The following is a 24713-nucleotide window of genomic DNA, read 5'->3' on the forward strand; positions in this document are numbered from 1 at the left end:
GGACTACAGGCATGCACCACCATGCCCAGCTAACTCTTTCAGTTTTTGTAGAGACGGGGTCTAGCTATGTTGTCCAGGCTGGTCTCAAACTCTTGGCCTCAAGTGATCCTCCCACCTCAGCATCCTAGAGTGCTAGAATTACAGGTGTGAGCCACCATACCCAGCCTCTATCCTCATTTTTATAGACGAGAAAATCCAGGCTCAGAGATGAGCCAACTTCTCCAAGTGCACATAGCTGGTAAAAGGAGGGGCCAGGCCAGGAACCCAGGCTGGCCCAGACCCAGTCCCCCTGGGCTTAATGCCTTTCCGTAAGTCCTGAACCTTTGCAAGGGTTAGATCCCAAAACATGAGAGCATCCTGTAGACCAAGCTCCACTCCTCCTGCCTCCCTGGCTTCCTGGCTAATGCAGCCAACGCCATCATTCAGATCCTCATCAAAAACCTCATGCTCTTCATGCCAAGAGCCCACACGAGGGTGGGCTGCCCTCTTTCCTGATTGGCAGATTTTGCGGCCCTTGATTGGCAGATTCTGTAGCCCCTAAACCACTCAGAGGAACCTCACATTTCTGCATGCACAGTGGGCTCCTCCACATCACAAATGTAAATGTGGGCTGGGTTATCCCCATTTCTACTCCTTTCTTTGGCCTCCTCAATCTCTTATTTTATTTATTATCTTATTATTTTGCCTTCATCTGCTCCAAAAGTCAGTTGGCCTTTTTCTCAGGGTCATTCTTTTCCCCTAACATTTTATTATGAAAATTTCCAAATGCCAAAAAGTCAAAATATTTCATAGCACTCACTCTAACCCACCATCTCGATGCCACCGTTGACATCTGACTGTGCTTGTACCTTCTTTAACACCGCTCTCTCCATCTGTCCATCTCTCCTTTATCTGTGAATGCATGCTATTATTTTGTCACATTTCAGAGTAAATTGCAGACATTAATACATTTCTCCAGAGTTATTTTTGCATTTCAAAACCAGTTGTTTGTTTTGTAAATCACTTCCTGAGCTTTTCTGCAGCTGAGAGCACATCCAGATCAACAGAGCTAGGTTGAAATGAAGCAGCCAGTTGTGTGGCCAAAGAGGGAACCCCAGTTCTCACAATGCACACAGCCCCAGAAAAATGCTTTTGTCCACTATTTTATGAGCATGTGCCACAGGCCGAGCACTGTGACAGGGCACCGCCACGAGCAAGGCAACCCACTCCTGCCCTTGGGGACTGGTATCCTGGGGTTCCCAACAGGTAGAAATTGCAAGTGGCTAACCATAAGGAGATGTTTAGGGTCACAACTAGTCAAAACAGTGACTGTTAAATCCAGAAATATCCAGGGTCCACCTTCAGAGTCCCTGTGACAGGAACATGAGAAGGGAACAAGGACCATCCACACAGGCCACAGAAAGGTTCTGAATGACCACCATGCACAGCAAAGCCTCCCTATGGCTTCTGCTAACTCAACCAGTGTGGACCAACCCACCCTCTTCTGGGCACTGGCTATGCAGCTGATGCACTGAGCCACGCTGCTTGACGTCTGGAGAGATCTGCCCAAAATGCCACTTCCCTGTACTAAGTGCCCTTGGGACAGAAGTATCACTCAGTCCTATAAGGCATGGCATGAGTCTTGGGGCCCAACTTCAGCTATGCGAGAGCATCCTGTTACTACCACGAACCAGCCTGTCCAAACTGTCAGTTCACCTCCAGGTGAGCACTGGCTGTTTCTCCTGGGGAACCTCTTCCCCCTTGGCCTTTGTCTGGCTGACTCCTACTCATCCCTCAACACCCAACTCAAATGGCACTTCCCCCAGGCAGCCTTCTTTGACCACCTCTCCCATGGGTTGGGAGCCCTCCTCTGTGCTCTGACAGCCCCTGTTCTCTCTCTTTTGTGCAACATATATGAAACAGATTTCTAACTAAAACACACAGCTAGGGATCCCTAGGTGTTTCTGGTTGCTGAACCAGGGCTGGATTTTGGAGAATAGTCCGCTGATAGAGAGGTGGTCCTCTCCTGGAAGGTGAGGTGAAAGGATGCTCCTGATGATGTTCTGTATTTTGTAATACCCTGACCAATGGGGTATATCTTTGGATGGAGTACTGTGTAGGAAACACAGGCAAAGAGCCTACACGTTTTCTTGTTTTTTTGTTTTTTTGTTTTTGGAGACAGAGTCTTGCTCTGTCGCCCAGGCTGGAGTGCAGTGGTACAATCTCGGCTCACTGCAACCTCTGCCTCCCGGGTTCAAGTGATTCTCCTCCCTCAGCCTCCCAAGTAGCTGGGATTACAGGTACATGCCACCACGCCCGGCTAACTTTTATATTTTAAGTAGAGATGGGGTTTTGCCCTGTTGGCCAGGCCGGTCTTGAACCGCTGACCTCAAGTGAAGCACCTACCTCCACCTCCCAAAGTGCTGGGATTACAGGTGTGAGCCACCACACCTGGTCTAGTATTTTGTATTTTGTAAGTTTTTATTGCGGTAAAATATACATAACAAAATCTTAACCTTTTTTAAGCATACAGTTCAGCAGTGTTAAGTGCATCCACACTGTTGTGGAATCAATCTCCAGAATGCTTTTCATCTTGCAAGAGTGAAGCTCTGTACCCATTAAACACTAACTCCCCACTCCCCTCCCCCTCCAGCCCCTGGCAACCACCATTCTACTTTCTGTATCTATGAATTTGACTACTGTAGGTACCTCATATAAGTGGAATCGTACGGTATTCGTCCTCTTTGTGATTGGCTTATCCCACTTAGCATAATGTCCTCAGGGTTCAACCATGTTGTAGCATGGGTCAGAGTTTCCTTCCTTTTTAAGAGCACAGTTTATGTATCCATGCATCCATCAATGAATTACTTGGTGGCTTGCACCTTTTGGTGGTTGTGAATACTGCTGCTATGAAAATGGGTATACAGAGTCAGGTGCGGTGGCTCACACCTGTAATCCCAGCACTTTGGGAGGGTGAGGTGGGTGGATTACCTGAGGTCAGGAGTTTGAGACCAGTCTGGCTAACAAGGTGAAACCCCATTTCTACCAAAAATACAAAAATTAGCCAGGTGTGGTGGGGGGCAGGAGAATGGCTTGAACCGAGGAGGCAGAGGTTGCAGTGAGCTGAGATAGCACCACTCATTCCAGCCAGGGCAACAGAGAGAGACTACATGTCAGGGGGAAAAAAAAAAAAAAAGCAAACGGGATTGCTAGACCTGGTGGTAATTCTTTTTAATTCTTTGCACAATCAGCACACTGTTTTTCCAACGCTGCTGTGCCATTTTACATTCCCACCAACAATGCACAAACTTCCCTAATTTCTCCACATCCTTGCCAATACTATTTGTTTTCCTCTTTTTGTTTTTGGTTTTTATGTGTTTGTTTGATAATAGCCATCTAAGGGGTGGAGCCTAGAAGCAATTGAACTCAAAAGTCATTGCACCTTTCTCTTTGCATGCCTCGATCATCACGGACGGGATATATAGACCCCACCTGTGACCCCGACATCTGATTCCTCTGCCTCCTGCTTCCCTCGCCCACCCAGCTGGCCCCGCCCCACTGCGGCCACGCCTCCCTCCCTTCTCTCCCACCTGCTCCCCATTCTGCAATGACGCTGAAATCCAGACGCCCACAGACCCAGGCGGTGGCAGAACTCCTGGAGGTCCGTGGAGAAGGAAGCAGCTGGCCAGCCAGGCTCATTCTCGGTGAGGCGGCACCCAAGGTACATTGTTCATCTTTCCCCATCTCACTCCCACTGTCTGAACCTTTCTGGGAGCCTCCTCTTCCCTTTAGTTGTTGCCAGGGTCACCTGCAGGCTGCACAAGTGCAAGACCTTTCTCAGTCCAAGTCAGAGGAATGTTCTGTGTCCCTAGCCCTCGGGTCTGCCTTATCTCAGTTCACAGGCCCACCCTATGATCCCCTCCTCACTCTGTCTTAGACTCTTCTCACCTTTCCCTTGGCCAGCTCCCAAGCGTAGCAGGGGTGCTTGTTTAAAAAGCTCAGATTGACTCTGGCTCTACCTCAGTCTCTCTCTCTCTCTCTTTTTTTTTTTTTTTTTTTTGAGATGGCGTTTCACTCTGTCGCCCAGGCTGGAGCACAGTGGCATAATCTCAGCTCACTGCAACCTACACCTAGTGGGTTCAAGCGATTCTCCTGCCTCAGCTTCCTGAGTAGCTGGGATTACAGGGGCCCGCCACCACACACAGCTAATTTTTATATTTTTAGTAGAGACGGGGTTTCCTCATGTTGGCCATGCTGGTCTCAAACTCCTGACTTTAAGTGATCCAGCCAACTTGGTCTCCCAAAGTGCTGGGATTACAGGTGTGAGCCACAGCGCCTGGCCATGCCTCCGAATCCCAGATGGATCTGGAGAGCTAGATCTTTTTTTTTTTTTTTTTAGACAGGGGTCTCATTATGTTGCCCAGGCTGGAGTGCAGTGGCACTATCACAGCCCACTGTAGCTTCAACCTCCCAGGCTCAAGCTATTCTCCCACCTCAGCCTCCCCAGTAGCTGGAACTACAGGTACACGCCACCATGACCACCTGATTTTCTAATTTATTATTTGTAGAGATGGGGTCTCGCTATGTCTCCCGTGGTGGTCTCCAACTCCTGGGCTCAAGTTATCCTCCTGCCTTGGCCTCCCAAAGTGCTGGGATTACAGGTACGAGCCACTGCACCTGGCCAAGATGGGGTCTTGCTATGTTGCCCAGGCTGAGATCTAGATCTTAAAAGGCCCCAGGAGATGTTGGTAGTCTATAAGTTTGACCACATTTCTGTGGTTACCAGAGACGCTAGTCAATGATGGAAGGTGGGAAGCACCCCCTGGAGAAGATCAGAGATGGTTCCACCTGTCGAGGTCACTTATCCCACAGGAGGAAGCCTGGGCAGCCTTGGGGTCAGAGAATGTGGATCCTAGAGATGAGCCTGCTTGTCCCTCTCCTGAGAGTGTCTGCTTCTGTCCTGTGGCAAACTGTGGGTGGCTGTGGAAGATGCTGGACAGGTTCTCATGGACTGGACACCCCTTGGGGATGACCCAGCCTGGCTCTTTGGCTGCTGTTGGATTTGCCCACATTTCAGCCACCAGTGAGATCTCTGTCCTGCTTCCCCTGGACTCTTGAGGGTTTTGATTCCAGAGACCAGAGGTCCAGCGTCTACACCCATAGGATCAACAGTAACACAACCAGCATCCTCCAAAGGAGGCGATGCTCAGCTCCACCACCTCATCCCCTACTTCTGATCCATCTTATTCCTTTCCCTGAACTTCCACTGACCACCCATTATGAGCCTACACTAAGCCATTACAGTGCCATGGAGGGGCAGGGAGACCTACAGATCTGGGGTTAAATCCCTGTCACGTAACCTTGGAGAGTTTTTGTTCCTATATAAACCAGCAAACAGATGGTGTCAGCTGAGCCCTCTGAGATGTGATAAGAGACCGTGGGGAAGCACAGTGTCATTTGAATCCCATCTCTACTCTTTCCTAATCATGCCTAGGCTACCTAGCCTCTCTGAGCCTGTTTTCTCTTCTGTAAAATGGGGATGTATTTATTGTCTATGGCTGCTGTGAGAATCCCCACAAACTTAGTGGCTTAAAACAATACAAATTTATCATCCTACAGTTCTGGAGGTCAGAAGCCCAACATGCGTCTCCCCGGGCTAAAATCAAGGTGTCAGTGGGTGGGGCTGTGGTCCTTCTGGAGGCTCTAGGGGAAAGAATCCATTCTCTTGCCTTTTCCAGCATCTAGAGACCCTGTTCCATCCTCACAGCATCTTTAAATCTGACACTGACTCTCCTGCCTCCCTCCTTTACCCATAGGACCCTTATGATTACACTGGCCTACCTTGATAACCTGGGGTAATCCTCCACCTTTTTTTTTTTTTTTTTTTTTGAGACAGTGTCTTGCTCTGTCACCCGGCCTAGAGTGTGGTGGTGCAATCACAGCTCACTGTAGGCTCGATCTCCTGGACTCAAGTGATTCTCCTGCCTCAGCCTCCTGAGTAGCTGAGATTACAGGCATGCACCACCTTGCTTGGCTACTCCTTTATTTTTTTTCGTAAAGATGGAGTCTTTGTATATTGCCCAGGCTGGTCTCAAACTCCTGGGCTCAGGCAATCCATCTGCCTCAGCCTCCCAAAGTGCTGGGATTACAGGTGTGAGCCACCACACCCGGCAATTCCCCCTATTTTAAGGCAGCTGATTAGCAACCATAATTGCATCTGCATCTTTTATTCCCACTTGCCTGATAACATATTCGCAGGTTCCAGGGATTAGGACTGGGGAGGAAAATAAAGATAGATTGTGTCCCGGTATACACTGCAGGGAGTAAGCCCCCTATACATGCTAGCGAATGCTGTTACTATTTTTGTTGTTAGAATGTGGGTGATTTCTCATAGAAGGGGAGGAAAAGCTTTAGAAACATGAGCTCGGAGCCTCAGTTTCCTTATCTGGGAAATGGGAACATCCCACTGGTTGTGCAGGCTGTGGTGCGGTTCCAGGGAGATGCTGCCTGACTGTGTTGAACTCCGTGCAGCACACAGCAGGTGCTTACATGATGGCAGTTTGTGTTTTTCTCCTATTAGTTGCTCGGCCCCGGAAGGGGCCTCATTTCCCTCATGTCTCCCGCATGCTTTCTTCTGGTGTCATCATGGCCGGGTGGCACTCTGGCTGTGCACACCGTGCATCGGTGGCACTCTGGCTGTGACCAGAGCTCTGCCTAGAGCTTGTGACCCGGGCATTTTTGCCTGGACTCTGCACACCTGACTCCCACTTGCCCATGGTCAGGAACAGAAGTCAGACTCAGCTGTGGCTCCCAGCCCTTTCCTGGTGGTGACGCAGTGGCTGGGGCTCCATTCTCCCAGCTGAGCACCCCAGGAGATGGAGGGTACCCCTGTCCCCTAGCTCCTGCAAAGTCCCTGGGGGATGCTCATCAGCTGTGAACACCATGGCCTAGGTCACTTGTTCCTCACTTCAGCCAATTTCAGAGGGTGGCTGGGGGCTGTGATGCTTTTGGCCAGCCTGGGTTCACAGGGTCATTTGGCAGCCAAGCCAAGGAGAGGGTGGTACAGGTGCTGGGCAGAGGAAGCCAGGGCTGCTGCAGGCACCCTCTCCCTGCCCCGAGCCTGGCCTCCACCAAGCACTTCCTGACACCACCCACAGCCCATCCTCCCAGACATACTTCGTCACTCATAAAACGTTGCATGTGCACGAATCTGGTCTCCTGAGGCTGTAGGCCACTTCCTGGGTGGGCTTAAGAGTTAGACTCCTGCCTGTAATCCCAGCACTTTGGGAGGCTGAGGCGGGCGGATCACAAGGTCAAGAGATTGAGACCATCCTGGCCAACATGGTGAAACCCTGTCTCTACTAAAAATACAAAAATTAGCTGGGTGTGGTGGCGTTGCCTGTAGTCCCAGCTACTCGGGAGGCTGAGGCAGGAGAATCGCTTGAATCCGGGAGGCCGAGGTTGCAGTGAACCAAAATTGCACCACTGCACTCCAGTCTGGTGACAGAGTGAGACTCTGTTTGAAAAAATAAAAAGAGTTAGACTCTCAATTAATATATAGTTTGCCTGTTATATCTTGGACAGCAAGTCACCTGCTTTATTCCCCTGAGCCTCAGTTTCTTCATCTGTGACATGGGTGTAGTAACAAATCAGACATGCTTACTACGGCTGTTGTGAGGACCAAATGAGCTAATTGACAGCAGTGACTAGTACGGGGCCTGGCATATAGCAGGTGCTGGAAGGGGTGTGTCCGTTTCCATCTTGTCTTTTCTGACATGGGTACACACCTGAGCTGTGCTGCTGAGCTCCAGGACACACTCAGCCAGCCCTACTTCTCCAAGCCTCTGCTTTCTGAGTAGTAAATGGCATTCGTGATCCCTGCCTGAAATGATGCCTGTCAAGCGCCCGTTCTCAGGGACAGTAAATGGAGGCTGTGCTCCTTGTAACCTTCATGACAAACTCCCCCCAGTTTCTGGTGCGATGGGAGCTTGGTATCAGAATGCCTGGGTCTGGTGTGCAGTGGTGTCACCTCTCTGGGCCTCAATTTCCCCATCTGTAAATGGGACCTCACCTGTAAGGGATGAGTGAGTAGTGTCATTATCCTTTATCTCCCTTTGACCTTCTCACAAGCCACAGAGCTGCCGTTCAGCCTTTATTGATAGAAGACAGTTACTCAATTCTACACTGACAGTCTTGATGTTACTCAAACACGGAGTCTTCGTGAATAACAATTTCAACACCTTATCGGGGGCCATGTCACACAAAGCAGATGACAGTGCAGGTCGGACGGGTAGCACTGGGATTGTGTCTAAGGGTGGTGGATGCTCGGTGGAAAGTTCCAGAACTAGGAAAAACTTAAAGCTCTCCCTTCAAGGCGGGGCTTAATGCCAAAGCTCCCAGGCAGCTGGCTGAGCTGTTGATGAAACAACATCCTGGCTCTAGGGTTCGGGAACTCCCAGACACAGTCAACATCCATCTGGTGGAAAGAGGGGGGTGGTGTGTGAGGTTGCAGCTTCTCCAGTTTTGTCTCAACTTTGCTGGGAGAGCATTTTTCACAATTGACTAGCTCACTCACCTGTCTCTCCTTTAACCCAGCTCTCTGAGGAACTTGCCACTTGGGGAGTCAGTAATTAGCAAGGAGAGAAAAAGAAACATAAAAACAGCTGTAGGACAAAGGGAGGTGAGGAAGCGCCAATAAATATGCATCGAAGTTTTGTCCACCACTCGCCACGTGGTTCGAGCTTTACATGGTTCAGCTGGCTTTCATTCCCTCAGGAGAGTCTTAAATCCCAGTAAAAAGCACCCTCCTCCAGTTCCTCCCTCTCCCATTGCATTTTCTCCTTTGAAAGCCCCCCAAACCCCCAAACAATGGCACCGCCCCTCTTAGGTACATGCAAGAAGAGATGTGAATCATGAACAGGTAGAAAAATATCTGGTCTCTAATATGGAAAAAATAGGATGGTTCACAGTATCAACAGGACTTGCTGGTTCTAAAAAGTAGCCCCAGGCTGCCAAGGGAATAGAGCCAGTTAGAGATGTCATTCTCTGGCCTGTAGGAGTTAGGATGGCTGGGAGGTAGGGAGGGAGGAGGAGTCTCATTCCAGAGTCCTCGGGCTGGGTTTAAAGAAGTGGGGTGGATGGGCCACAATAAATATAAATAAATTTACACCTGGTCACGGTGCCCGGCATGGCCCAGGAATCTGCTCTAATAAAATTCTAATAGACTATCGGAAAAGTGGGGCTGAAGGCCACCTGGACTGGCTCCCATTTCAGAGTTCAGCTTGTCCTATCCAAGAGAGAGAGTCTCAAGGTTCTCTGGCTCCATTTCCTGCTCTGGGCCTGGCCCCTGGAGGCTGCGGCTGAGGTTTGATCCACTCAGCCATTTCCCATGAGGATGAATTCAAGGGTTTTCACCCCAGGGTGTCTCCTCAATGCACAAAGGTGTCCCAAAATGGGGTGCAGGTCATTGAGGTCACCCAGCCAGGATCCAGGATGGAGAAGTGTTACTCAACATGGCCAGGCGTTGCAGCTCAGGCCTTGGAGGAGTGTCAAGGAGTCGGGGGACGCTGGGTTGCTTGTCCGCCCTCCTCCATCCTTCTGACTTGGAAGAGCCCCCAGAAACTGTCCCGGAAACTCCAGTAGGGGGCACGAGGAAGAGAGGGGCTGCTGAGGGGAACCGCTTCCCTGTCCAGCCAGCAATTTCGCCACAGGTTCAGGAGAGGCTTCGGGGACCATGAGGGACCTGCCTTCTGGGAACACCCTGATCCAGTCAGTTCTCTGCCCAAGCCGGGTGCCGGGGTTCCGGGGCAGGTGAGGCTGACAGCTCAAAGCAGGGCTATGGGCTTGTTCCCCTGTGCACCCAGGTACTGGGAGGAGGAGCTGGTGCCTGAGGCGGCCACACTGTCCGGAGTGGAGTACGCTGTGTAGAGACCCGTCACCTGCAAGTCTGGGAAGGACTGGTCGCTGCCACCCGAGGCAGGGGTCAGGCCTGAGGCCCCCAGGTCACAGCCAAGTGGGGAGTCTCCGAAGGCGCCCAGCGTGTCCAGGCTGAATCCCTCATCCTTCATCTCCTCCCACAGGTTCCCTTTCAAAGACAAAAGCATTAGGGTGAGCTGGCTTCACATCAAACGACCCGAGTTCGAATCCCCCATCTTAGGGAAGAGGCAGAGACCATGTGTGGCGTCTAAGGTCATGTGTTGTAGAAAAAGGGCATGGGGCCGGGCATGGTGGCTCACGCCTGTAATCCCAGCACTTTGGGAAGCCGAGGTGGGTGGATCACTTGAGGCCAGGAGTTCAACACCAGCTGGCCAACATGGCGAAATCCCATCTCTACTGAAAATATAAAAATTAGCCTGGCCTGGTAGCACACACCTGTAATCCCAGCTACTTGGGAGGCTGAGGCACAAGCATCACTTGAACCCAGGAGGTGGAGGTTGCAGTGAGCCGAGATCGTGCCACTGCACTACAGTCTGGGTGACAGCGAGACTCCATCTCAAAAAAAAAAACAAAAACCAAAAAAACCATGGAAGGGCCAGAGTTGTAGCCCCGGGCCCTCACCTTCCCACTGAATGTCTTTGGGACACTTCCATCTCAGAACCTCAGAATAAGATGGAGATGATCAGTGAATCCAGCTCCTAAGGCTGTGGCAAGGGTTAAACAAGAGGACTTGTAGAAACATTTAGTTCTCATGATATCATTATGGTCAAAGCCAGGGGGACAAGACAATGCTTCCCTTTCTTCAGCACATTGAACTACACAACAATCCAGGAAAAGAAAGGCAGGGAGGTGCAAATATACCGCTTCACAGCTGCAGCTGACTTGCCACCTGTCCATGTCCCTCGCTAGAGGCAGAACTCGGGACAGAGGCTGTCTCCACCCTTGGCTGAAACATAAGAGCTGCACCGGTGCTAGTGAGTGGATGAAGTGTGAGCCTTCACTGAAACCGGAAATTCCCCTGTTCGTTCATTCATCACATCCCATTTATCGGAGATGATCATGAGGCAGGCAGCAGGTCAGAGTGTGACCTGGCATGGGGGTGGCACATGGGAGTTGAAGCAGTTACTGATGAAAACTTTGGGGCCAGACAGACTGAGGTTTAACTCCAGGCTCTGCCACTTACTAGCCAGGTGACCTTGGGTGAGTGACTTCACTTCTCTCTGCCTCAGTTTCCTCATCGGCAGAACAGAAATGTGGATGGTAGTGACCTCAGGTGATGCCTGTGGAATGCTCTGGCCTGGTATACAGCAAATGCTCATTTCCTGTTGGCTGCTATTGGCTATAACAGGTTGAACATCCCTAATCCAACCAAACATCTGAAATCTGAACTGCTCCAATGAGCATGACCTTTGAGTGTCTTGTCAGGGCTCAAAAATTTTCGAATTTTGGAGCATTTTGGATTTCCGGATCAGGGATGTTCAACTTGTAAAGGTTGTTGCTATGGGAACGAGACTGTGGGGCAAATGCAGGCAGCACAGTCCTCTCCCTCACTCCCTTTGGCCCCCGGGCCTCTCCCCTCCCCATTCCATTCCCATCACTCCATTCCTCCGGCCTCACCCTGCAGCGCGAAGTCCATGATGCTCGGGTCAAGGGCATCCACCTCAGTGTTCATGTCGGTGCTGATGTTGATGAAGTCTACAGGAGCCCTTCCCATGGCAGGGTGGGGGAGCGGACTGGGGCTGAGGTCTGGCAGGGCATGCAGCGGCGGGGTCTGGGCTGGTGCTGGAGAGTCTGGAGCAAGATGTGCCTGGGGCTGGACCTGGTGGTGCAGGGGGACTGACTGCAGGGACAGGGTCATCAGTGGCTGGGGTGGGAGCTGGGAGACAGCCAGGCAGCCATGTGCCACGGCCACTGTGGTGGCGTGAGTCAACACAGGGGCCTCTGGTTCCCCCGGTTTGCCGGGGCGCCGGCAGCTTTCAGGCCGGTCGGAGATCAGCTTGTCCAACTCCTCTGCAGGCAAGTGGGAGAGGTCACTCAGAACCCACCCAGCAGTTACCGGGCCCCAGCCCAGGCCTGGGTTCAAATTCCAGTGTCACCTAGCAAGCCTCTTGGACACTCTGAACCTCTGTCTCCTCACCTATGAAATGACATAGGCATCATCTCATCTCACAACTTACATTGCCACCCACTGTAAATGAAGGTGTCTGTTAAATACTTCTCCACATCCTAGCCCATGCTGGGTGTTAATATTTTATTATTTTAAACATCTCTGCCCATCTAGCAAGACGTGATACACTCTGCACAGGGTTGTTGTGGAGATGTAACAAAATCACAAATTGTGCAGAATCTTTGAGGAATAAGAGATGAATCAAAGGCTGGGCTCATGCCTGTAATCCCAGCGCTTTGGGAAGCTGAAGCAGGAGGACAGCTTGAGGTCAGGAGTTCAAGATTCGCCTGAACAACATAGTAAGATACCATCTCTACAAAAAATAAAAAACCTTAGCTGGGCGTGGTGGTGTGTGTCTGTAGTACCAGTTACTTGGGAGGCTGAGGTGGGGGGATCACTTGAGCCCAGGAGGTTGAGGCTGCAGTTAAGACATGATTGCACTACTGTACTCCAGCCTGGGTGACAGAGCAAGACCCTGTCTTTAAAAAAAATGTCATCAGATAATAACATTAGCCCCTTTCATCAGGACAGTGCCTTACAGGACAGCCCTGTAACCCTAGGGCTTCATTTAAATCTCCTAACAGCCCTGCAAGGAGGTAAGGCCGTGATTACAAATCCCGTAAGACAGGGACAAAATGTATTTACATGCAAGGGGCCCTGGCCACTCCCTGCTACCAAAGAGACATTAAGAAGTGTTGCCGTGGGTTAAAAATCCTTAATACTCTTGGGTATAAACAAGTAAAGACAAATGACTCTCAAATTATTTTTGGTTATTGGTTATGTCTTCTTGAGTGCAACACAGGGTTGAGAGTAGACAGGGTCCCAAGATCTATCTGGGTTGCACCCATTTTAGGAATGAGAACACTTAGAATCTAGAAGGCAGAATAACTTGCCCAAGACTTCACTCCAAATATGTGTCAGTACTGGCCCTGGGTCTCAAGCCAGACCCCAGAGCTTTCGGTGGGCTGGGTGCGATGTGAGACCCCCTCAACTGAGGGACCATTGGCTCCTGCTATAGCCCTTCTTCCTGCCTTGAGTTGTTCACCCCCAAGCCACACTCTCAGCCCCATTCCTACCCAACACGGTGATACCCAACAGACTCTGGCCATACTCCGAAGGCTGGGGCAGAGTTAGCCTCCACGTCACAGTCCCCATGCACATGTCCCTTGGATGGCCCCACCTCATATCCATTAATTTTTTTTTTTAAAGCAGATGCAATCCTTTTTCTAATTAGGAACAGGATAGAAGTTTTGGAAAATACAGAAATATATGAAAAATACAAAAGTTATCAATGGTCTCTCCATTCACAGTAAAGATTTTGGTGTACTTCTCAAACACACAAGCATAGTTATTCTCTCATACATACATACATTTTTGGGAGGCAAATCAATATGGATATATATGTATTTTAAAATGTGATCTTGCTGTGGATATTGATTTATAACCTGCCCCTTTTCACTTATTGAGAACATTTTTTTCTTTTTGGACGGGTTTTTGTTCTGTCACCCAGGCTGGAGTGCAGTGGCTTGATCTCGGGTCACTGCAACCTCCACCTCCTGGGTTCAAGTGATTCTCCTGCCTCAGCCCCCCGAGTAGCTGGGATTACAGGCACCTGCCACCATGCCCGGCTAATTTTTATATTTTTAGTAGAGATGGGGTTTCACCATGTTGGCCAGGATGGTCTTGAACTCCTGACCTTAGGTGATCCACCCGCCTCGGCCTCCCAAAGTGCTAGAGTTATGGGCATGAGCCACCACGCCCGGCCTAACATTTCTTTATATTCCAAAAATATTTAAAAATATTTCTCATCTCTAATACTTGCAAGGTATGTCATTCTATTTATTTAACCAACCCCCTCTTGTGAGATGTCTGGACTGCTTTCTATGTTTCACTCTTAGAAATCATTTTGTGATGGATAACTTTGTTCATAAACCTTTTGCTCAAATCTTTGCTCTTCACAATACACATTGTCAGAAGTAGAATAATTGGACCAATCCATGGGTACCATTTGCAGGTGTTTGATATATTAGCTTTCCCTCAAAAAGTGTAACAGCTTAAATTCCTATCCATTGTATACGAAGCTGTCTATGTTTCCACATCCTAGTCCACACTGAGTGTTATTATTTTAAACATCTCTGCCAATGTGGTAGGAAAGCAATGTTTATCCCATGGTTGTGTAGTTTGGCATTTCTGGGCAAGACACTATGGATGACAAGTGAGATCCAACAGCTTTTTTCTGTTCCTGATCAGGCCCCTCAATTACTTCCGCTACTGGATAGGGGTGGGGAGGGAGAGGCCAATTTCATAGGAGGGAGGTTTGCCAGACTCCTGTCTTCCCATCATCGTATCTGAGAAGTGTTACAGACTGGGTAGGGCATAGGCAGAGCTGGGGCTGGGCTGGGAGGAGGGGTGTGTGGTGTGTATGTGTGCATGTGTGTGTGCATGCGTGCATGCATGTGTGCACACACTGGGGGCTGTCCGGGCCTCTTGGCCATGCTCTGGTGGATGGTGGCCAGGTGCTTCCTCTTCCACTTGTGTGTGTGCATGCATGTGTGTGCATTTGTGTGTGCACTGTGTATGTGCACGCTTTGGGCTGTCCGGGCCTCACCAGGGTTGGCCATGCTCCGGTGGCCAGGTCCTTCCTCTTCCACATGTGTGTACGTGTGTGCATGTGCTGTGGGCTGTCCGGGCCTCACTGGGGTTGGCCATGCTCCGGTGGACGGTGGCCAGGTCCTTCCTCTTCCGCATGTGTGTATGTGTGTGCGTGTGCGTGCGTGTGTGTGTGTGTGCGCATATGCTGTGGGCTGTCCGGGCCTCACCGGGGTTGGCCGTGCTCTGGTGGATGGCGGCCAGGTCCTTCCTCTTCCGTGTGTGTGCACATGTGTGTGTGTGCATCTGGGCCTCACCAGGGTTGGCCACGCTCCAGTGGATGGCGGCCAGGTCTTTCCTCTTCGGTGTGTGCGCATGTTTGTGCATGTGTGTGTGTGCATTTGTATGTGTGTGCACATGCTGCAGGCTGTCCGGGCCTCACCAGGGTTGGCCATGCTCCAGTGGATGCCAGCCAGGTCCTTCTTCTTCTGCGTGTGTGTGTGCACGCACGTGTGCATTTGTGTGCATGCGCGCTGCAGGCTGTCTGGGCCTCACCGGGATTGGCCATGCTCCAGGGGATGGTGGCCAGGTCCTTCCTCTTCTGTGTATGTGTGCATGTTTGTGTGCACAGGTGTGTGAGTGCATTTGTGTGCGTGCGCATGTGTGCATCCAGGCTTCACCGGGGTTGGCCATGCGCTGGTGAATGTCAGCCAGGTCCTTCCTCTTCCATGTATGTGTGCGTGTGCATGTGCGTGTGTGTGCGTGTGTGTGCGTGCATGTGTGTGTGCGCGCACGCTGTGGGCTGTCCGGGCCTCACCAGGGTTGGCCATGCTCCGGTGGATGGCAGCCAGGTCCTTCCTCTTCCATGTATGTGTGCGTGTGCATGTGTGTGCGTTTGCATGTATGTGTGCATGTGCATGCGTGTGTGTGCATGTATGTGTGCATGTGTGTGATGTGACATCGTGCATGTGTGTGCGCACGCGCGCGCTGCGGGCTGTCCGGGCCTCACCAGGGTTGGCCATGCTCCGGTGGATGGCAGCCAGGTCCTTCCTCTTCCAGGTGTAATGTGTGACGTGTGCATGTGACTGTGCAGTTTGCATGTATGGTGTGACATGTGCATGTGTGCTGTGTGACTGATGCCATGCTGTGTGTGTGCGCACGCACGCTGCTGCGAGGCTGTCCGAGGCCTCATCCAGGGTCTGGCCAACTGTTACTACCGGTGGATGGCAGCCAGGTCCTGCTGCCTCTTCCATACTCTCTCTCCCACTGAGGAAGCAAGCAAAGAAGAATGATGCCAATAAATGGATAACTGGTCAAGTGTATTCAATGCAAATTTACTTTTTGAGATAGGGTCTTGCTCTGTCACCCAGGCTAGAGTACAGTGGTGTGATCACAACTCACTGCAACCTCGACCTCCTGGGATCAAACAGTCCTCCCACCTCAGCCCCCCAAGTAGCTGGGACTACAGGCATGCACCACCAGCAAATTATTTTTAAATGCTAGATAATCAGATATCACAATGCATCTCACACCACGCGTGTACATGTACTCACACACACTGTACTGCAGTATTTTTGCTAAGGACACTGTCCAGGCCAGGGACCCTACAGCTTGGTGTACCCTCTAACTTCCTGCTCCACTTTTTGCTTTGATGCTAACAAGGATAACATTACTAGTGGCCAACCCTATGCCAGAAGCTGCCAGGCCCTTATCTGCAGGATCCTCACTGACCTTGCCAGCTTGGGATGATTCTCCACACCTGATACATGAGGATACTGAGGCTCAGAGGTGAAGGCTCTTGCCAGTTCCGTTGTTTTGCATCATTATGTTGTACTGAATCCGTGCTGAGTAACTAGTCTGGTGCCTCTACCCTTTTCTCCTTGGGATGCCTAATAAACTCCTCTTCATCTGTCAGAGCCCAGTTCAAATGCCCCCTCTCTTTCTGACTTTCTTCTATGTGAGTGTATGTGCACATGTCCTAATCACCAGATATACAGACATAACTGGGAACCAAAGAGGGTTGGCCCAGGGCCAGCCCTGGACTCTGGCAGCACCAGGCAGCTCCAGCACCCTTACCCTGGCTTGGGACCCCTCACCTTGAAGTAGGGGAAGTGCTCCTTCATGAAGCTGTAGATCTCACTCACAGGCAGGCTGCCCGTCTTGCTGTTCTTCAGGGCCATGGCGATCAGACAGCTGGGGGCAGGAGGTGGGGCAGGGCAGGGCAGGCCAGGCGTGAAGGGGTCTCAGGCTGACAGCCCAGTGCCTCTTCTGCCAGGAAGCCTGCCCTGCTTGACCCTACACACTCACACACAGTGAGCTCTCAATACCATTTCATGGCCTGATGTCTTTCCCCCCCCTTTGCCCTTTCTCCTTGACCCTGGGCTCAACCATTGGTACTGACTTGAGAAATCTTACTCTTTCCCCTCTTCATGGCATCCCCATAATTTTAATGACTATGAGCCTTTAGACTTTCCCTAGGTTGTTTCCCCCTCCCCAAACTCCCGTGAGGTATACAATACTATTATTTTGATGACTTTTTACATTTGGGGAAATCAAGGCTCAGAGAGGCCACGCCACTTCCTCAAGGCCACACAGCTTGTGAATGAAGTGAACTGTGGCACTGGATTCAGGTCTGCAGTGGGCTCTTGACCTGGGGGACCCTATGATGCTCCTTCATGAGAACAAGTCCCACCTGGGGGTTCCCCACTCCCCAAAACCTCCCTCTTGGAAGTCTGGGCTGCCACACGTATTTGTCTGAGATGCCCTGAGCGCAGCCTCATCCCTCTCCTCCCGGAGCCGCCCTCGGCCCTGACCCGGCCCACCCTGGACCTCACCTGTACGAGTAGATGGGCTTGGGGTAGTGTTTGGGGTGCAGTTCCTGAGACGAATGCACAGCCATGTGGGGCTGGGGGTAGGGGGGCCGTACCCCAAATGGGGGGCCATAGAGGCCCACAGGAGGGCACTTCCCACAGGCAGGGGCAGGGAGAAAGTGGCAGAGAGAGAGAAAGAAGGTGAGAAAGAACATACGTCACTCACAGTAACCCTGTCCCAACCCTAGTTTCAAAACGCCTCGTGTGGGGATTCACAGCCGTCCAGGAAACAATCTTGTCTCCGCTCAGGGCAGGAGTTTTGGGGGAACGGAATGAATGACCCCATGACCTGAGCATGGGGGGGAATGTTATTCCCATGTTCTGGGTGAGTAAACTGAGGCTCAGAGAGGTCCCTGGCCAGCCCAAGGCAGGGTGTCTGCTGCTGAGTCCAGGGCTCCCCTGAGCCCTTGGTACCTGCTGGGCACCCGGGGGGAGCGGGAACTGTGGTTGGGTGGCAGGTGAGTACAGATGCGGCGGGTCTTGCAGGCCAGATGAGGACTGGCCCCCCACGGGGAACTGGCTCATCTGCTGGGCGGGAAGAGGAGGAGACAGAGGGTCAGAGTGGGGGTGGGCACCCAGTCTGGAGGGCACTGCCCACTCTTCGCAGTCCATGCAGTGGTACTTACGCTGTCTCCATGACCAGTTATGGGGCCCAGACCTGGCATGCCTCCGGGGGCCATGCCTGCTGGGCCATGGAGAAGGGGACTTGGAGTGGCTCCCACATGCAGGTCGGCCGCCCCAGCCAAGGCACCTGCAGAAGAGAAGCACAGAGACGCTGCTGGGCCAGAGGAATGGTGGCTGCCACCAGGAACAGCCCAGTGCCCAGGTGTCTCCAGAGAATGGAGCCAGCTCCTTTCCTCAGACCAGGCACAGAGTAGGTGCTTGGCAAATCACTTCCCTGGTATGTAGTGAAAAGTAGGTTCTTATGTGCTATACAACCTTAGGTCAGCCTCAGTTTTCCCATTCGTACTTGAACTACTGATACCCCTAACTATAAATTTGCTGTGAGGGTTAAATGAGATAATGTCTATCAAGTGCTTAGCACATTGCTGGGCACATAATACCTCAATAAACATGAGTCAATAATAAATGATAATCATGATGATGTAATAGCTTAGTTCCTGTCCTTCATGAAGCTAAAACACTAATTCACTGTTCATTTCTTTTTCTCAAAAACATGCCATGGCTCCTGAGTGCCTCTAGGTTTAGGTCCAAAATGGCTTTGTGCCTTCTCTCCCTTTTGCCAAGCCCTGCTCCTCCACACAAGATGAGAATAGCAGACATACTTCCCCCATCTTGTGCTGGGCTTGTGACAGACATTGCTAATCTATCACAGATTCTTACTGCACTAGGCTGATTTCAGGCAGCCACCTCCAATCAAGCAAAGTTGACCTGCAGGATGGTCTTGCCCTAGGGGCACCTCTTCCAGGAAGCCCTATGGGTCCTTCTCTGAGTTCTGGCTGCCACCGTCCCTAGATCTGTTTGTCTTGTCCTTCTCTCTCTGACCAGATCGTCAGCTCCCTAAGAATTGGGACCACATCTTCTATCACTCATTGCTCCAAATGCCTGGCACAGTAACAGGCCCATAGAAAGTACCCAGCAGCCACAGTGAAGAAAGAGGCATCCTTATTTCACCATTTATTAAACACCTCCTGCGTTCAAGGCACTCTCTGCATCGAATCCTCACAATGTCCCATGCAGGCAGTTCTGTTACACTTTTGCTGCAGATGTGGAAACTGGTCAGGGCAGAAAGCACTTGGCTGAGATCACACAGCTGTCCCCTGGGGCTTCTAGATCAGGGATTGGCAAACTGGCAGCCAAACTCTGGCTCAGAGGCTGTTTTTGTAAATAAAGTTTTACTGGCACAGAGTTGCACTGATTCATTTACATATTGTCTGCGGCTGGTTTTGTGTTACAGTGGCACAGTTGAATCGTTTTGACAGATCAGATGACCTACAAAATCTAAAATATTGACTACCTGGCCCTTGACAGAAAGTTTGCTGACCCCTGCTATACATGCTTTGCCCAAGAACAATTTGCCCAATGAAACAAATAATCCTAGACAAGTATTTTTCAACCACTGGTACTTTTAATATACTGTTGTTTATTGTTTTGTCACTGTTTTGCTTTTCTTCAATACTTTCTGTGTCTCTAAGCATTTTATCCATTGCCTATGATTGCAGCTAACTGCCATTAGCTGCAACTAGCTGCCATTTATTGAGTATCTACTGTGTGCCAGACCCTACACTCAGCACTTCCACATATTATCTCTTGGAATCCTCTTGATCAGGGGGCAGCAAACTTCTTTTGTGAAGGGCCAGATGGCAAATATTTTAGGCTTTGCCAGCCAGATGGTCTCTGTGTTTTTACAACCCTTGGAAAATGTAAAATCCATTCCTAACACAAAGGCTGTACAGAAACAGGCCGTAGGCTGCATTTGGCCCACGGGCTGTAGTTTGCCAACTGCCCTAGAGGTTCAGGATGCACCATTGTGGCAGCAGGACTGTATTCACAGAAACCTTAGCTCACTCAGGGCCTGGCACACGGTTAAGCAAATGATGAACCACATCCTTCTAAGGAAGGAGCGTTTGTCCCATTTTACAGATGCAGAAAGAGAGGCCCAGAGAGACTGGGAGACGGGGTCATGGCCACACGGTGGGTGGGTGGCAGGGCTGGGAATCACCCCCTTTCCTATATCACACTCCTCCCTGCCCACCCTGCCCCTGAGCCTACCTGGGTGTGGATGTGGCACGCAGGGGCCACCCAGGTCCACGCGGCCACTTGCCATCTGCTGCAGCCGAGGCACATCCACCGCCGTGAGCCACGACAGCGACTGCAGGTCCCCGGGGAGGTCGTCATCGCTGGTGGTGGCTAGAAGCCTGAAGAGAGGAGCAGAGAGCTCTGGCGGGAGGGGGAGCTTAGGCCAGCTCCTGGGGGTGCGTCCTGACCTCTGGAAGCATCCGCTTAATGTGCCTCATCTCCCCAAGCCACGCCAGCCCTCCAACCTGCCCATCCCCAGGTCTGGGCATGGGAACCTGGTCCCAGATCCCTTTTGGTGGCCAGATCTTTCATCCTCATCCTTCCTTCCTTCGCCCACTTAACACATCCTACTTAGCACCTACCACAAAAACAATACACGCAAATGTTTGTTGAGGACTTACTATGTGCCAGGCAGCGGTCAAGACTTTTTACACTCCCAGTCACCCTGTGAGGCAGGTATTATTATTCCTATTTTGCAGATGGGGAAACTGAGGCACAGTTGGAGCTTACCTACTATGGGACACTACAGAACAGAGCAGTCAGGGCCTGTGGCCAGGGTCCCACCTGCCAGGACAGGATCAGGCTCCCGACTCCATGTCCAGGGCAGTTTCCTGCTGTGCTGTAGCTGTGAGGAACATGGAACTTGGGAACAGTCTGCATGGATGATCCTGCCATGTGCTGAGGCAGCTGAGCGCCTGCTACCTGCCGGGCCCTGGACTCAGCACTCAACAAGCGCTATCCTGCACAATTCCCACAGCTGCTGTGAGATGTAGGGTGGGCCCATACTCCCAATGTACAGATGAGAAAACTGAGGCTCGAAGCACTGAGTCACCGCCCAAGACGACACAGAACAGGAGGTGGTGGGGCTGAGACCCAGTCAGTGCCTCCTGAAGCCTGAGCTCTTCATGTTGACCCCTGGTGGCCCTGGGAGGTTCCATTTGGGACCCATGCCCACCAGCCGCAACAGATTCATGGGCAAAACATTGCTTGTTGTGGATGTAGGATAGCTGCCCACGGAGGTGCCAGACAGGTTGGTGATCTGGGATAGCCATGTCATTCCCCAGTGCCCTGAAGTCACACTTGCCACGCGACTCCAAGAGCACCGGGTCTTACACCACCATCTGGGCCCTGTCGTGACAGTGCAGAGACCAGCCCAGGAGCACACGCCAGACCCCACATCTGCCACCCCTGCGGCCAGCGGCTTTCTGTGTCACCACCAAGAGGCCCACAGTCTAAATTCTAAGCTCCATGTTTCAAAAATAGCCTCATAGATTGAGTAGAGAGAGGCGGGACACCGACCCATCCTGCCCTGGTTTTCTGCGCCTCTCAGAGGCTCCAGTGAGGCCCGGCCCCTTCCCTCCCTCCATCTGCTTGGCCAGCTCGGCCTCACATTCTCCCTCTCCCTCCTCCTCCCTCTCTGTCTCTCTCTCTCTGCTCCTCCCCATCTCTCCCCTCTTGTGTTTTAGGGCCACAATTAGCGTTGCCATGGCCACACTGCTCAGTTGTCACAGGGCCCGGGCCCTGGGCCCACGAAGCTGGCATCAGGTGACTGCCTGGCTGCCCCCGCGATTGGCTGCCTCATAGGGAAACAGGGCCTGGAAACGATTTGAAAACGCGGCCGGCCGTGTCAGTGGCAGCAGTTGGCCCGGCTGCTGTCCGCCGGCATCCCATTGTGTGACAAACGACTGTTGCCCCTGTGGCACGTGGCCCCCATTGTCCCAGGGTCTCAGTGCAATTGTTTCTGCGGCCCCCCGGCTGCCACCCCTCCAGCCTGCTCGTAACTCATCTGGCTAAGTGACAGCCACGGCCTGGGCCTGGGTGATACCATCTGTCCCCTCAGGCCCTGGGAGACCATGGGGTGAAGTGCAGGGGCAGGGCCTGGTGTGCCACCCACTGTTGGGGGTGCTGGCTAGTCCCCACCCTCCCTTCCTCACCCACTGGCCAGCAAACCTCCTGGCGCCTGGTGGTACAAGCCATGCTCCTGTTCAGTAACCTGCTGTGACTCCCCACTGCCCTGGCCGCTCTGCTTGGCACTGCGGTAACAAGGAGAAGTGGAGCTGGGCCCCTGCTGGCAGGTTTAGCAAGGTGGCTGCCCTCCAAAGCTCCCTGAGTGAGGGGCTGTAAATGAACTAGGTTCCTAGGTGCCACTGTGGGGCAGAATCTCTGGCAGCAGGTAAACCTAGCAGGCAGTACCCGTGGTGGTTAAATGCTTGGGCTCTGGATTCTAATCCTGGTTTCCACTTGCCTGTGTGCCCTTGGGCCACTGGCTTAACCTCTCTGAGCCTCAGTTTCTTATCTGTATAATGGGGATAACAATAGCTCTTTTCTCATAGGATGTCATAAGAAATATGTAATTGCATGTAAAGCACTTGGAACAGTGGCTCATAGTAAATGTAATAAGAATATTTAGCTGCTATTAATATTAACACCAACATTAATGTTCATATTAATATTCACCAGGTCGCCAGGGGGCTGGAAGTACATTGAAGCTTTGGGATCTGGGGGTCACATCGACATGCCCTGGCCACGGCTACCACTAAACACTTCCCTGTAAGGAGCACTGCCTGTGTGCCAGACCCTGGTTTTACACTGGCCCCATTGTACAGATGAAGAAACACAGGACTGAGTGGTCACTTCAGTGCTGTCAGCCTGCCTCCCCACAGAGTGAGGATTACACGAAGTCAGGTATAAAGGGTGTAGCACATGGCTGAGCGTCTAGTTGGGCTGAGTCAATGGCGCTATCCTGATGCTTCTCTTTCCTGCTACTTGTGAGCCCCTCTGGCTCCCCCTTCCTGCAGCCCCACTCCTCCTGCAGCCCCCAGTAGACCCAGGCAGGGCTCGTGCCTTTGCGTTTGCCGTTCCTCTTGCAGGAATGATGCCCTTTCCGCCTCCTCCCCGGCACCCATGCCCACCCCTGGAGGCTTACTGCAAAGTCTGACTTCTGGCCTCTTCACCCCAGACATCCCACAGACATCACTGGACCCCACCTCTTATTTTACCTCTGGGAAGCAGAGATTGGTTTGCTCCCAATGTCACAGTATGGAAAAAGACCAGGGCTGGGGTCCTGACTCCCCATGCAGGCTCCTGCTACCCCGAGAGCAGCACTTCCGCTGGGAAGCCTTTGCCACCCAGACCCCAAGCACAAGACCCACTCTGCACCCTGACTGCTCTCTACACTTCACCAGGACCAGCGAGTCCTGCACTGTCTAGGTCTCTGCCCCATTACCCCGCCTTCTGGCTCACTGAGTGTTGGCCCCAAGCCTCATATTGCCCCATGTCGTTGCACACAGTGGGTGCCTTTTTTTTGTTTGTTTGAGATGGAGTCTTGCTCTGTCACCCAGGCTGGAGTGCAGTGGCACAATCTTGGCTCACTGCAACCTCCGCCTCCTGGGTTTAAGCGATTCTCCTGCCTCAGCCTCTTGACTAGCTGGGATTACAGATGCATGCCACCATGCTGGGCTAATTTTTGTATTTTTAGTAGAGCTAGGGTTTCACCATGTTGGTCAGGCTGGTGTTGAACTCCTGACCTCGTGATCCGCCTGCCTTGGCCTCCCAAAGTGGGTGCCCTTTAAATGCCTGCTTGGCTGGTTGAAAAAAGACTGACCGCAGGCCACCAGCGCTGAGAGTTGGTATGACAGTGATGGTCACGTCCAGCCCTTTTGAACTGACAGAGTTGTCTTCTGCCTCCTCAGGTCCTTGTCACAGCCCCAGGACAGGGACAGAGAGTAGGCAGCCCCACTTCACAGAGGGGGAAGCTGAAGCCAGCCCAGTAAAAGAAAAATCCCTTTGTTAATAAGCGAGGCAGTCAGAACTCGAACCCGGGTCTGTCTGCATGCCTCAGATTGTTCCTGTGGTACTACAGGTGGAGATCAGACATCTTCTGGGGGAGATGCCCCACCCTGGGTCCCAGGCTCTCACTTGGGGCTGTGCAAACCGGCATCTCCCAGAGAGCCAGTTAAAATGCAGAGTTGGGGCCCCAGCTCAGACCCTGAAGCCGCACCCTTGGGACTTCCAGCTATGCTCTGGGGGAAGGACAGCCCACAGGGGGCATGGCCAAAGCTCAGGCCTTGACTGGACAGATCTGGGTTCAAGTCCTTGTGACCCCTGAGCTGCATGACCTTGCACAAGTCACTGCAGGTCCCCGGGGCTCCACTCCCTGGCTGTCATAGGATCAGATGAGCCACTGTGTGATTGACTTTTGGCACAGGTGCAGTCCCCATCTCCCTTCTCAGGGGTTTGCTGTACATGCTTGGAGTTGATGGCCAGGCCCCTGCTTCCCCGCTGCCCCAGGCATCCCAAAGGTGGTCTGGTCCTCTCTTGTGCCCACTGCCCATGCCGGAATGTTCGCCTCAGTACACCTGACAGGTGGCCCCAGCCAGCACCTTGGACACCTGCAGTGGCTGTGGGCACCA

General features: G+C 52.0%; 1 protein-coding gene across 1 annotated transcript in view; it reads right to left on the reverse strand.

Moving 5' to 3' along the window:
- Positions 1 to 8118: 8118 nt before the first annotated feature.
- The window catches only part of FOXN4 (forkhead box N4), a 31074-nt gene continuing 14479 nt past the window's right edge, over positions 8119 to 24713 (reverse strand). The window contains exons 3-12 of the mRNA XM_031650183.1: positions 20275 to 20420; positions 18168 to 18292; positions 17956 to 18066; positions 17506 to 17633; positions 16748 to 16864; positions 15832 to 15937; positions 15631 to 15723; positions 14902 to 15031; positions 11533 to 11988; positions 8119 to 10063 (exon numbers count right to left, since the gene is read on the reverse strand). Of these exons, the coding sequence (XP_031506043.1) occupies positions 9804 to 10063; positions 11533 to 11988; positions 14902 to 15031; positions 15631 to 15723; positions 15832 to 15937; positions 16748 to 16864; positions 17506 to 17633; positions 17956 to 18066; positions 18168 to 18292; positions 20275 to 20420 (1672 nt within the window). The 3' untranslated portion in view covers positions 8119 to 9803. The remainder of the gene's footprint in view (positions 10064 to 11532; positions 11989 to 14901; positions 15032 to 15630; positions 15724 to 15831; positions 15938 to 16747; positions 16865 to 17505; positions 17634 to 17955; positions 18067 to 18167; positions 18293 to 20274; positions 20421 to 24713) is intronic.

The sequence above is a fragment of the Papio anubis genome, chromosome 9 (genome assembly GCF_008728515.1).
Source record: "Papio anubis isolate 15944 chromosome 9, Panubis1.0, whole genome shotgun sequence".
In the NCBI taxonomy this organism is placed as follows: Eukaryota; Metazoa; Chordata; class Mammalia; order Primates; family Cercopithecidae; genus Papio; species Papio anubis.